At 41.4% G+C, this 12,025-nt stretch overlaps 3 protein-coding genes across 3 annotated transcripts; 2 read left to right on the forward strand and 1 right to left on the reverse strand.

The window, feature by feature from the left end:
* Nucleotides 1-122: 122 nt before the first annotated feature.
* On the forward strand, nucleotides 123-869 carry LOC137385620 (dynein heavy chain-like). The gene has a single exon (XM_068072119.1). It carries the CDS (start codon nucleotides 123-125, stop codon nucleotides 867-869), a length of 747 nt encoding a protein of 248 aa, XP_067928220.1.
* A 509-nt stretch (nucleotides 870-1,378) lies between these two features.
* LOC137385623 (piggyBac transposable element-derived protein 3-like) lies at nucleotides 1,379-3,483 on the reverse strand. The gene is made up of 2 exons (XM_068072123.1): nucleotides 3,441-3,483; nucleotides 1,379-3,123 (listed from the first exon to the last, which is right to left on the reverse strand). Exons 1-2 carry the CDS (start codon nucleotides 3,481-3,483, stop codon nucleotides 1,379-1,381), a joined length of 1,788 nt encoding a protein of 595 aa, XP_067928224.1.
* Nucleotides 3,484-6,066: 2,583 nt separating this feature from the next.
* On the forward strand, nucleotides 6,067-11,550 carry LOC137385626 (involucrin-like). Its single transcript, XM_068072126.1, has 4 exons — nucleotides 6,067-6,070; nucleotides 7,002-7,118; nucleotides 10,482-11,162; nucleotides 11,318-11,550. The coding sequence occupies exons 1-4, from the start codon at nucleotides 6,067-6,069 to the stop codon at nucleotides 11,548-11,550; spliced, it is 1,035 nt and encodes a 344-aa protein (XP_067928227.1).
* Nucleotides 11,551-12,025: the final 475 nt, after the last annotated feature.

Consider the following 12,025-nt stretch of genomic DNA (forward strand, 5'->3'; position numbering starts at 1 on the left):
GAGATGACTGAGATGTTTCCGTAAATAAATTATTTCATTCATACTTACAGATCTGTGAGAGCAACTTACAAACTAAAGCAACATAATAATTTCAGCAGTGTTTGTGCTATACCAGTACTGACATGATACTAACACAGTACAGCACCACAGTACTCACACAGTACAGCACCAGGGTACTGACACAGCACAGCACCACGGTACTCACACAGCACCACGGTACTCATACAGTACAGCACCACGGTACTCACACAGTACATCACCACGGTACTCACACAATACAGCACCATGGTCACAGCACCACGGTACTCACACAGTACAGCACCACGTTACTCACACAGTACAGCATCACGGTACTCACACTGTACAGCACCACGGTACTTACACAGTACAGCACCACGGTACTTACACAGTACAGCACCACGGTACTCACACAGTACAGCACCACGATACTCACACTGTACAGCACCACAGTACTCACACAGTACAGCACCACGGTACTCACACAGTACAGCACCACGGTACTTACACAGTACAGCACCACGGTACTCACACAGTACAGCACCACGATACTCACACAGTACAGCACCACAGTACTGACGCAGTGCAGCGCCGCGCTACTGACGCAGTACAGCGCCGCGGTACTGACGCAGTACAGCGCCGCGGTACTGACGCAGTACAGCGCCGCGGTACTGACGCAGTACAGCGCCGCGGTACTCACGCAGTACAGCGCCGCGGTACTAACGCAGTGCAGCACCACGGTACTGACGCAGTGCAGCACCACGGTACTGACGCAGTACAGCACCACGGTACTCACACAGTACAGCACCATACAACACAGTTCAGACAAGACACATCATGTTTATAGGTAATGGGCGGTTGTATTAGAGAACTTGAAAGTTAGCAAAATGGCTGACAATCGTTTAATTAGTGTAACATTCGATTGGGTGATTTATGAATTCTTCTTTACCCTTCACATTCTATGCAATGCCCAATCATAACCTGTAGGCTTGACCTATATTATCGTTCACCAATTACTTGTGTGTTGTTTAATTATTTCTGTATATCCCTTTGAGGCCCGAGGACAACTTAATTGTGCTGCAATGATGAAACTTGGTGTATGCAGTGTCTAAGTAGCACTTAGAACAAATATTTTGTCAATTTTGTTTTATTTATTTTATTTGAAACATTATAAAACGTCCCTCCCAGGGGACGCTGGACTTGGGTATCTGCAAAATTTTGACGTGTACTTGATAATAAAATAGGTTGAGCAAGTAATTATGACAATTGTATTTTGTACAATAGTACTGGCACTCTACTATAAAGCATGCACACAGCTTATAAGACTAGGAGTGAAACTCCTGCAAAGTCCAAGTGCCATTTAATTATGAAAGTCTAGAAAACAGTTTCTGTCCGGCACCGTGCAGAGGAAAACATCACAGTGCACACATTTCACACTTGTTTTGAATTTGCAACCTTCTCTTCGGCAACGCGCACTGTTTTTTAATCTCATTGCCATAGGTAAATGTTTTGCACCTTTTTCTTGACTTTTTTGTGTTGGGAGAGGTACGACTTGACGGTATTGACGTGGAGTGTCATCAGGATCATCACTAGAGCTGCTGGAATCCCAAGCATCATCAATAAGTTGCTCTCCTAGCAAAAAACGGTAGTCATACAGCTGCATTATTTTGGAACCTGTGTTGTTCCTTCTGTATTCTAGCCAACAGTTGTTCTCAGCTACATCTGTAAGATGCATAATAACTCGGATCGGCCACCGCTTTGATCGTGCCGTAAACCGATGGTATGAAATCATCTGATCACATAAGTCTACTCCTCCCATTGATTTATTGTATTCTCGAATGGCAGCTGGTCGAGGCACAGTAAGAAATGACTTAGTCTTTTTGCACCATCTCCGGCACTCATCTCTTGGTTCTAAGCTATGTAAAGAAGAAGCAATAAGAATGCTCTTGTTGTCAAACCACTTTATGATGCTGATCTGCTCGTCTTTCTGGTTTGCAGAGACAAATTGCTCCATGGCTCCTCTATCTTTCTTCTTCATGACTTTATCTGCTGAGAACGTTACTGGAACATTCTTGAGGCTAATAGTCCCTGTTAGGGATATGTCCTTTTTGGCCAAGTGATCTATCAAAGGTATGGTAGTAAAGAATCTGTCACAGAATACATGACTTCCTTGCACCACATCTTTAGTGAGCCGCAGGACCGCTCCTACTCCTTGCCCACCCGAACCATCGTCAAGCTTGTAATCTTTAAATGTATTTTCACCCTGATATATGTCGAAGTCTAGTACCATGCCACTAGGAATTGCTAGCACAAAGTTTTTGAGGCCTGTTGGGGACGGCTTTTGCGGCACGTATTGCCTAGCTGGACATCTTCCGGTGAAAGATATCATCTGCTCATCAATAATCACTTTGTCTCCCCTAGCTACCTGTGTGCAAGCAGTTCTTATCTGTTCAACGAAGGGACGGACTTTCCAAAGTCTATCTGCTTTTTTCTCGTGCTCATTTACCGAGAAGTTGTCAACTACTTTAAGATTATTTCTGATTTTAAAAAACCGTGTTCGAGACATTGAATTTGCTATAATTGGTACCCTCGTCTTCTTAGACCAATACATTCGCAGTCTCTTCATGTTGATGCAACCCATTATGAGGCTCATCCCAAAGAACTTCTTAATCTCTGACATCGTTGTACAAAGACTTTTGCCATGGTTCTGGGCATGATACTGGTTGGTCAGATCAGCTATTGTTTTGAATGTGTCATCATTCAGGTATGCTTTGAATGATTCCAGTGACGTCTTATCAAGCACTGGTGGGTCAGAGAGCGCAGGATGTTGGGAGAACCTACTGGAAAACGTGTCACTTTTCTTGAAATTATAGCTTCTCTTTTTGCTCGCATCCTTTTTTTTGGTAGGAGGTTGTGGTTCGGCAACATCATCATCTGTGTCAGCATCATAATCTTCATCACTGGTGTTTTGAGAAGCTACATCTTGTTCTGGGTTGTACTCATCTTCGCTTGACAAGTATTCAAGATCAGACTCATCCAGTTGGGCTAATAGATTATTATCACCATCCCCATTTAGTGACAAATACCGCTTTTTTGATGAATTTCCTACAAAAATTAGTTTTATTGTCATAAAAACTTGGACAAATGCACACATGAGCATTGTTGACAAGTCAGCAAAATAAACTGTGACTGATAAATACTTCAACTTTACATTTCTAAAATGTATGCTAAAAATTGTTTGTAAGCATTAAGCTCCAGTGTCCCCCGCAGAGGACATCGGATTTAAGCTTGAGCAAAATAACTTCTAATACTAGTAAATAAACTTTAAACTAGTTCAACATTTTGAAATGCATGTTAACAACAAGAATATGTAGTTTAAAATTATAGATGCACTGTTTGAACAACTATACAGATAGATTTACCTGGAAGGTTTGAAGTTTCACACTTTGAAGTGGAGGCAGCCATCTTGAATGTTTTCTACCTCTCACAAACGAGAGTGAAGCAAGTACCAACATGAGAAGACAATAAACACATTGTCCCCTGACAAGGTCATTAGACCTTAATACCTACAAATTGCTAGGCTCAATTGTATCACTAATAAAAGAATGTCCTCTTCAGGGGACTCATGGCCTCAAAGGGATATAAGGCCTTTATGCTGCATATTTTGGTCAGTCTGCTCTCGCTGTGATTTTAAACTTAGGGATTCAATTGAAACAAAGCAACAATATTGATATAAATGGCAGACTAACTAGAATTGAACACTAGCTATATCTACTTTGCTTTCATTATAAGCTACAGGTAAGATCCTCAGAGCTTCAGTCACTCGAGGTTTCAGGAGACTACTAGGAGGTTTGGGTGTCCGTTCGTATATTTGTGGTATAAGACTGCGAACTCTACCTGCATCCACTCAAATGTTCTAACCTAAATAGACAAGTGTTCTGTGAAAGGTAGTAGTTATTGTCACTGGGTGAGAGTGCTAGATGAACAAGTGTTCTGTGAGAGGTAGTAGTTATTGTCACTGGGTGAGAGTGCTAGATGAACAAGTGTTCTGTGAGAGGTAGTAATTATTGTCACTGGGTAAGAGTGCTAGGTGAACAAGTGTTCTGTGAGAGGTAGTAGTTATTGTCACTGGGTGAGAGTGCTAGGTGAACAAGTGTTCTGTGAGAGGTAGTAGTTATTGTCACTGGGTGAGAGTGCTAGATGAACAAGTGTTCTGTGAGAGGTAGTAGTTATTGTCACTGGGTGAGAGTGCTAGATGAACAAGTGTTTTGTGGGAGGTAGTAGTTATTGTCACTGGGTGAGAGTGCTAGATGAACAAGTGTTCTGTGAGAGGTAGTAGTTATTGTCACTGGGTGAGAGTGCTAGATGAACAAGTGTTTTGTGGGAGGTAGTAGTTATTGTCACTGGGTGAGAGTGCTAGATGAACAAGTGTTCTGGGAGAGGTAGTAGTTATTGTCACTGGATGAGAGTGTTAGATGAACAAGTGTTCTGTGAAAGGTAGTAGTTATTGTCACTGGGTGAGAGTGCTAAATAGACAAGTGTTCTGTGAGAGGTAGTAGTTATTGTCACTGGGTGAGAGTGCTAGATGAACAAGTGTTCTGTGAGAGGTAGTAGTTATTGTCACTGGGTGAGAGTGCTAGATGAACAAGTGTTTTGTGGGAGGTAGTAGTTATTGTCACTGGGTGAGAGTGCTAGGTGAACAAGTGTTCTGTGAGAGGTAGTAGTTATTGTCACTGGGTGAGAGTGCTAGGTGAACAAGTGTTCTGTGAGAGGTAGTAGTTATTGTCACTGGGTGAGAGTGCTAGATGAACAAGTGTTCTGTGAGAGGTAGTAGTTATTGTCACTGGGTGAGAGTGCTAGATGAACAAGTGTTTTGTGGGAGGTAGTAGTTATTGTCACTGGGTGAGAGTGCTAGATGAACAAGTGTTCTGTGAGAGGTAGTAGTTATTGTCACTGGGTGAGAGTGCTAAATAGACAAGTGTTCTGTGAGAGGTAGTAGTTATTGTCACTAGGTGAGAGTGCTAGATGAACAAGTGTTCTGTGAGAGGTAGTAGTTATTGTCACTGGGTGAGAGTGCTAGATGAACAAGTGTTCTGTGAGAGGTAGTAGTTATTGTCACTGGGTGAGAGTGCTAGATGAACAAGTGTTTTGTGGGAGGTAGTAGTTATTGTCACTGGGTGAGAGTGCTAGATGAACAAGTGTTCTGGGAGAGGTAGTAGTTATTGTCACTGGATGAGAGTGTTAGATGAACAAGTGTTCTGTGAGAGGTAGTAGTTATTGTCACTGGGTGAGAGTGCTAAATAGACAAGTGTTCTGTGAGAGGTAGTAGTTATTGTCACTAGGTGAGAGTGCTAGATGAACAAGTGTTCTGTGAGAGGTAGTAGTTATTGTCACTGGGTGAGAGTGCTAAATAGACAAGTGTTCTGTGAGAGGTAGTAGTTATTGTCACTAGGTGAGAGTGCTAGATGAACAAGTGTTCTGTGAGAGGTAGTAGTTATTGTCACTGGATGAGAGTGTTAGATGAACAAGTGTTCTGTGAGAGGTAGTAGTTATTGTCACTGGGTGAGAGTGCTAGTTGAACAAGTGTTCTGTGAGAGGTAGTAGTTATTGTCACTGGGTGAGAGTGCTAGATAGACAAGTGTTCTGTGAGAGGTAGTAGTTATTGTCACTGGGTGAGAGTGCTTAATAAACTGGGCATTTGGGCAACCAGAGACAATCCTTGGCCTAAATTGCCATGTTTACTGTACTAGAGAGCTATCTGTGTGCTTTGAGTAGTCATGACCAGTACAGGACTCAGCCAGTCTTTGGTTTAACCCTACCAGGCCAACTTTTGGTCAAATCCAGCCCGGCCAGTATTCAGTCCAACTGCCCCGGGCCAGAATTCGATCAACCTGCACTATTCCTATATTCAGCCTAGCTTTTGCAGAGCCAGTCTTTAGACAAATTCATCTGGGCCAGTTTTTAGCCGAGCATCAATTGTAGCTGAAATTATAAGATGTTGCGATTACGCCTTACATAAAACCAGCTTTTTCAATTCGATGTATCGCAATGGGTACTATTAAAACTTACGTACATTTACAAGCAATATATTTAGAGCATATGTTAAGTGTTATCAGTTATAAACACAAAATGCCTGTTTCAAAAAATGTGCATGGAAAACAAAAGAACAGCTAATAAACTACACTACAACACATATCCACATTCTATTCTAGTCACTATTCAGACACTCAAACATTTTAATTAATTCTATATGTTCTTAAAAGGTTGTCAGTCACAAAAAAATCTTGCTTCAATAAAAATGGATTTTTATATCTTTGCTAGGTTAATCAGCAGACGTCTGCGCATAATTATTTGCTCCTTTATGATGGGTACATATGCTGTCCAACTCGAGAAACTTCTTGGAGTTGTCTATCTCATGAGACTTAAAACCTGCCTTTAGAACCATAGAGTAGAGTCTGTTGAATATTTCTATTAACTTTCTGCTTAACATTACTAGTTTCAATAATCTTGTTTCTAAAGCTGTTTTAGGGTAATAACCAAAACAGCTTATAAATATTCTTTATAAAAATATCCTATAGAACAGATACCAGAGAATATGTACATGAATTTGCTATACGGTAGCATGACAGATATCACTCAGAATTCCCTTTGCTTATGTTATATATGCGTCTATGCATATTATAGGCTCCGAGGCTACGTCTGACTCACCAGACCCAGGATTAGGACATCGCATGACATAAAGGCTATATACAAGTATACAAGGTGACCAGGCCACAGTTCTCTCACTTGACTTCTTCTCACTGGTAAGTGACCAGTAGGAATCCAACATGGCGTCTTAGGCAGGATGCAGTGAACGGTGTAGAAGTCGATATAGGAACCCCAGCAGGAGGGTTTGGTTTTCTGAATCTAGCGGTAAATGACTAGATGAGAAGATAGTTAAAACCTTAAAGGTTAATGAGAAGTTATCTTTACTTTTGATACAGGTTCAGATGTTTCTACACTCACTGAAAAGGTGGCTGATACACTTATGCTAAACCTTGAAAAACCTACAAGACACCTGAGTGGTGCTGACGCATCTAGGCTAGATGGCGCAGGTGTCAGTATTGTATGTATGAAAAATACATATAAGAGTATAGCTACTTGTGTATATGTTCTATATATGCACTAGCCGTAACTTGTTAGGCATACCAGAAATTAGAAAATTAAATTTACTGGCTGTCATCAATGCTACATGCTTAAAGGTTGACTCGCAACAAAATTCACATTACAGTTATTTGGTATCAGAAGATTCACCGTGTCTTACTCTGCTGTATTATAGGTGCAAAATATGTGGAAATGTGATTACAAGTTTTTAAAAGCTCAAAAATGAACAGTTAACCGCCGCCGTCACGTAAACGCCGTAGATTAGAATCCCTTTCCAGAATGGCTCAAATAAAACGTAACTGAACAAGATGGCGTCTGTTTACACTTTCATGCAGCCTCATTCGTCGAAATATTTTTGTAAATATACTTCTCGCATTCAATAAAACCCCGTCTATTGTCCTTACGCATCTATTTCATCATCATTGCAATGCTGTCATTTTGAGCACTGATATCTCAAAATCCACCGTAAAAATTGGTTTAATTTTTAAACCTTAGCTTGAAGGAGTGCATATCATCCTCTGATAAACATGACGAGCCTGGTGGTCACCTTTGATAGTCCAAAAATGCTGCAGAAATTGTTCGCGCTGTTAGGCAGGAAGTATGGGTCACATGATCAGATTACGACTAGAGGATTAGACCAAGCTGAAACGAAACTGTAAAGTAGCGAGCATCTATATTTGATACAGGCTTCTCGGTAAAACCCGAAATGTTTGTCATAAACTAGTGCTATGAGGCGTTTTATATTGAGCCTTTTATTGGTCTTTCAATTCATGTGATAACATCATGTGTCAAAACAATAACCAAATTGTTTGAGTATGTCATAGAAATATATTGATTCCAACCTACAGCATTTTCGTGATGGCGACGATTAACTGTTCGCTTTTGAGCTTTTAAAAACTTGTAATCACATTTCTACATATTTTGCACCTACAAAGCAACAGAGTAAGACGTCGTGAATCTCTTGATACCAAATAACTGTAATGTGAATTTTGTTGCAAGTCGACCTTTAAATGAGCTTGATCCTATAATATTTATTATGTCTGTTACCATGATCTCTATTAAAGTTAAACCCTAATTAAACAGAAGTAAACTAAAACAGCATATAATAAATAAACTACATAACAGTTGGAAATACAACTCAACTCCTGCATTTAAGCAAGTCACTTGGCTACCCTACTGATCGCATATTTCAACAGGTGTTGATATAAGCGTGTCCAGCTGCAATGCCTACATCTTACCATATCTATACAGTTTATTCTTCTCGACGAATCTTTGTGCTGTAATTTGCCTGTAGATGGTAAACGGTAATGGCAAACAAACATGTTTGTACCATCGTTAAATATTCTTTCTGGCTGACAACTGTTCATCTTGATCATCTCTCTCCAGACTCTCCAACTCTCGCTCATGGGGCGCGCCTTTCACTATCTTTCTTTCTTCGATTCCATCGCTCTCCAAACTTCTCCCTTCTCCTCGACGGGCTCCTTCAACTTAATGTCCAACCTGTTAACCTTTTCTTCGTAGTAAATATTCAAGCTGTCTCGTTTTCATGAGAACAGCTCCATCTCAATAGGGCTCTGGCTATGTATCGAAGAATTGGTATCATATCCACATGTCATATATATATATATCATTTGCTCATGATCTCTCCCTTTAGCCATCTTATTCAGTGTGTATCATTCAGGCTGGATTGATGGTGTTTGTATATTGTTTTCTTGTTTTCATAGTGAATGAGAAAATGGTTAGTACAGCGGTTAGCCAGTCCACGGATCACCTCTTCCTGTGACTCAAGACTCTCCTCTTCATCATGTTTCAACAAACACTTTATACAACACCTGATAGAAGAATTACACGTACAGTAGTTCTAAAAAATTATACATAAAACTGACCAAATATAGAAAGTTTTGTTGTAGATTTTCATAGATACTCATAATTCTTTTAATCCAGGATTACACAACCTCTCTGTGTAATCTGAATATATGAGATCGATTACTGTACCCATATCATACACACTAAATACTGCTTTACACGCAAGCAGTTTTCACACACAGTTATGTTTTATCACTATGGCACCACTATTGTAATTTTGAGCACAACCGAACAGCGGATATAGGTGCTTTAGATTATAAAGAATATAAAGGAGTCTACTGACAGTGCAGTCCAGAGAGCAGAGACTGATGACCCACTCCAGTTGATTCCTGGTATCTCTCTACCAGCAGAGTCTAATTTATTACCCACTTGTCAGATTGATAGAACAATACATCAATAGAAGAAACCAGTGAGCCCACCCGGCGTATTACCAAAATTAGCCAGAGTCACTTCCAGGGCCACAATACAGCAGGCTTGTTCTCAAGAGAATGAGAATAACTATAATAACTCCTATACGCTGCCAGCCTACGAGTCTTTTACCAGCAGCAAAATGCATATCTCACTTCCTACGGGCAGCAAGTAAACCGCCCACAAGTGGTGTTACCTTTGCCCTGTCAACACAGAGATGATCAGAGGCTAAAGGGAACTGCTTACACTAATAAGACTGTATTTCTGAGATGCCCAAAACTTGTGGCATCTGCCGCAGTGCCTTATGCACACTAATTATGAAACAGAACATTGCATGTGACAGCCAGCCAACAGCATTAGGTAAGGGTCATTTATAAACCTGCCATGACCTTACAAAAATATTGACCTGTCTGCAGTAATCAGTTGAAGGGGTTCCATTTATTAAAACCCACTTGAGATGTTCTGTCAGTTTGAGGGATCAGGCTAGCAAGAACACAGGCCAATGAGAACACAGGCTAGTGAAAACATTGGCTAATGAGAACACAGGCTAGTAAGAACACAGGCTAGTGAGAACAATGCTTTCCACAGCTATTGTAAGGCAAACTTATGCCATTCAGGTTTTCTATAATCAATCTGTGATGTTAATAGATTCTGATTAATTGAAGGATACTCTTTCAAAGGAACCTATTAGTATTTCAATTCAGTGATGTCTTCATTGGTTATATGCTGCTCAAAAAATTTCCTACCCATTAGGCAGGTTATGTGCGCAACTGATAGACATTAAAACACTACTGGCTATTGTGCAGTACAACCCGCTATGTCAGAATGACTATGTCTACATCTTGAGAAGGACAAAGTTTGACCTCATCTTCGCTTGTATAGAAGAATAAGTGAGCGGAAGAGAGGCTTCGATTCATGAGACTCTTCTGAGCTGCCTGAATATGTTTACTTTGAGTGTGATGATGAACAGGATGATACCAAGGATGAGAGGTTAAATGAAGAATTGAATAGCAATTTGGTGTAAAAACTCAAAATATTTGTTGAAGAAAAGAAGAGGAGGCAAGCGGGGATTGGAGAAAAACAGAGGAGGCAAGTGGTGATTGGAGAAGAGCAGAGGAGGCAAGTGGTGATTGGAGAAGAGCAGAGGAGGCAATGTGGGATTGGAAAAGAACAGAGGAGGCAAGTGGTGACTGGCGAAAAGCAGAGGAGGCAAGTGATGATTGGAGAAGAGCAGAGGAGGCAATGTGGTGATTGGAGAAGAACAGAGGAGGCAATTGGTGATTGGAGAAGAACAGAGGAGGCAATTGGTGATTGGAGAAGAACAGAGGAGGCAATTGGTGATTGGAGAAGAGTAGAGGAGGCAAGAGGTGATTGGAAAAGAACAGAGGAGGCAAGTGGTGATTGGAGAAGAGCAGAGGAGGCAATTGGTGATTGGAAAAGAACAGAGGAGGCAAGTGATGATTGGAGAAGAACAGAGGAGGCAAGTGGTGATTGGAGAAGAACAGAGGAGGCAAGTGGTGATTGGAGAAGAACAGAGGAGGCAAGTGGTGATTGGAGAAGAACAGAGGAGGCAATTGGTGATTGGAGAAGAACAGAGGAGGCAATTGGTGATTGGAAAAGAACAGAGGAGGCAAGTGATGATTGGAGAAGAACAGAGGAGGCAAGTGGTGATTGGAGAAGAACAGAGGAGGCAAGTGGTGATTGGAGAAGAACAGAGGAGGCAATTGGTGATTGAAGAAGAGCAGAGGAGGCAAGTGGTGATTGGAGAAGAGCAGAGGAGGCAAGTGGTGATTGGAGAAGAGCAGAGGAGGCAAGTGGTGATTGGAGAAGAGGAGGCAAGTGGTGATTGGAGAAGAACAGAGGAGGCAATTGGTGATTGAAGAAGAGCAGAGGAGGCAAGTGGTGATTGAAGAAGAGCAGAGGAGGCAAGTGGTGATTGGAGAAGAACAGAGGAGGCAATTGGTGATTGAAGAAGAGCAGAGGAGGCAAGTGGTGATTGGAGAAGAGCAGAGGAGGCAAGTGGTGATTGGAGAAGAGCAGAGGAGGCAAGTGGTGATTGGAGAAGAGGAGGCAAGTGGTGATTGGAGAAGAACAGAGGAGGCAATTGGTGATTGAAGAAGAGCAGAGGAGGCAAGTGGTGATTGAAGAAGAGCAGAGGAGGCAAGTGGTGATTGGAGAAGAGCAGAGGAGGCAAGTGGTGATAAGGAATGAGAATGAGCATGTTGTTATTCAAAATGTTAAAACTGGCCAGCCTGGTACGAGACCTGCTATCCGTTAAAAGTCCTTGTTTTTCAAGCTTCGATCTCTGACCTTAATCTTGAACCTGTGACCTTAGAGCACGAGCTAAAAAGAAATGGACAAAACTTTCAGAATCTACACCTTTGATTTGACTTGTTTGTAAATTTTGGTTTATATCGGTGAATCCTACAACTCCGTAACTAGGTGAGTCCGTAACTAGGTGAGTCCGTAACTAGGTGAGTCCGTAACTAGGTGAGTCCGTAACTAGAGGAGTCCGTAACTAGGCGAGTCCGTAACTAGGCGAGTCCGTAACTAGGCGAGTCCGTAACTAGGCGAGACCGTAACTAGGCGA

Source organism: Watersipora subatra, chromosome 1, assembly GCF_963576615.1.
Source record: "Watersipora subatra chromosome 1, tzWatSuba1.1, whole genome shotgun sequence".
Taxonomy (NCBI): Eukaryota; Metazoa; Bryozoa; class Gymnolaemata; order Cheilostomatida; family Watersiporidae; genus Watersipora; species Watersipora subatra.

Excerpts from the sequence above, each read along its gene's own strand:
- LOC137385620 (XM_068072119.1), top strand. The coding sequence starts at position 123 with ATGATACTAACACAGTACAGCACCACAGTACTCACACAGTACAGCACC.
- LOC137385623 (XM_068072123.1), bottom strand. The coding sequence starts at position 3,483 with ATGGCTGCCTCCACTTCAAAGTGTGAAACTTCAAACCTTCCAG. Across the intron at positions 3,124-3,440 it reads TGAAACTTCAAACCTTCCAG|GAAATTCATCAAAAAAGCGG; the intron begins GTAAATCTATCT and ends TAATTTTTGTAG.
- LOC137385626 (XM_068072126.1), top strand. Across the intron at positions 7,119-10,481 it reads GCTAGATGGCGCAGGTGTCA|AAAAGAAGAGGAGGCAAGCG; the intron begins GTATTGTATGTA and ends TATTTGTTGAAG. Across the intron at positions 11,163-11,317 it reads AAGAACAGAGGAGGCAATTG|AAGAGCAGAGGAGGCAAGTG; the intron begins GTGATTGAAGAA and ends TGGTGATTGAAG.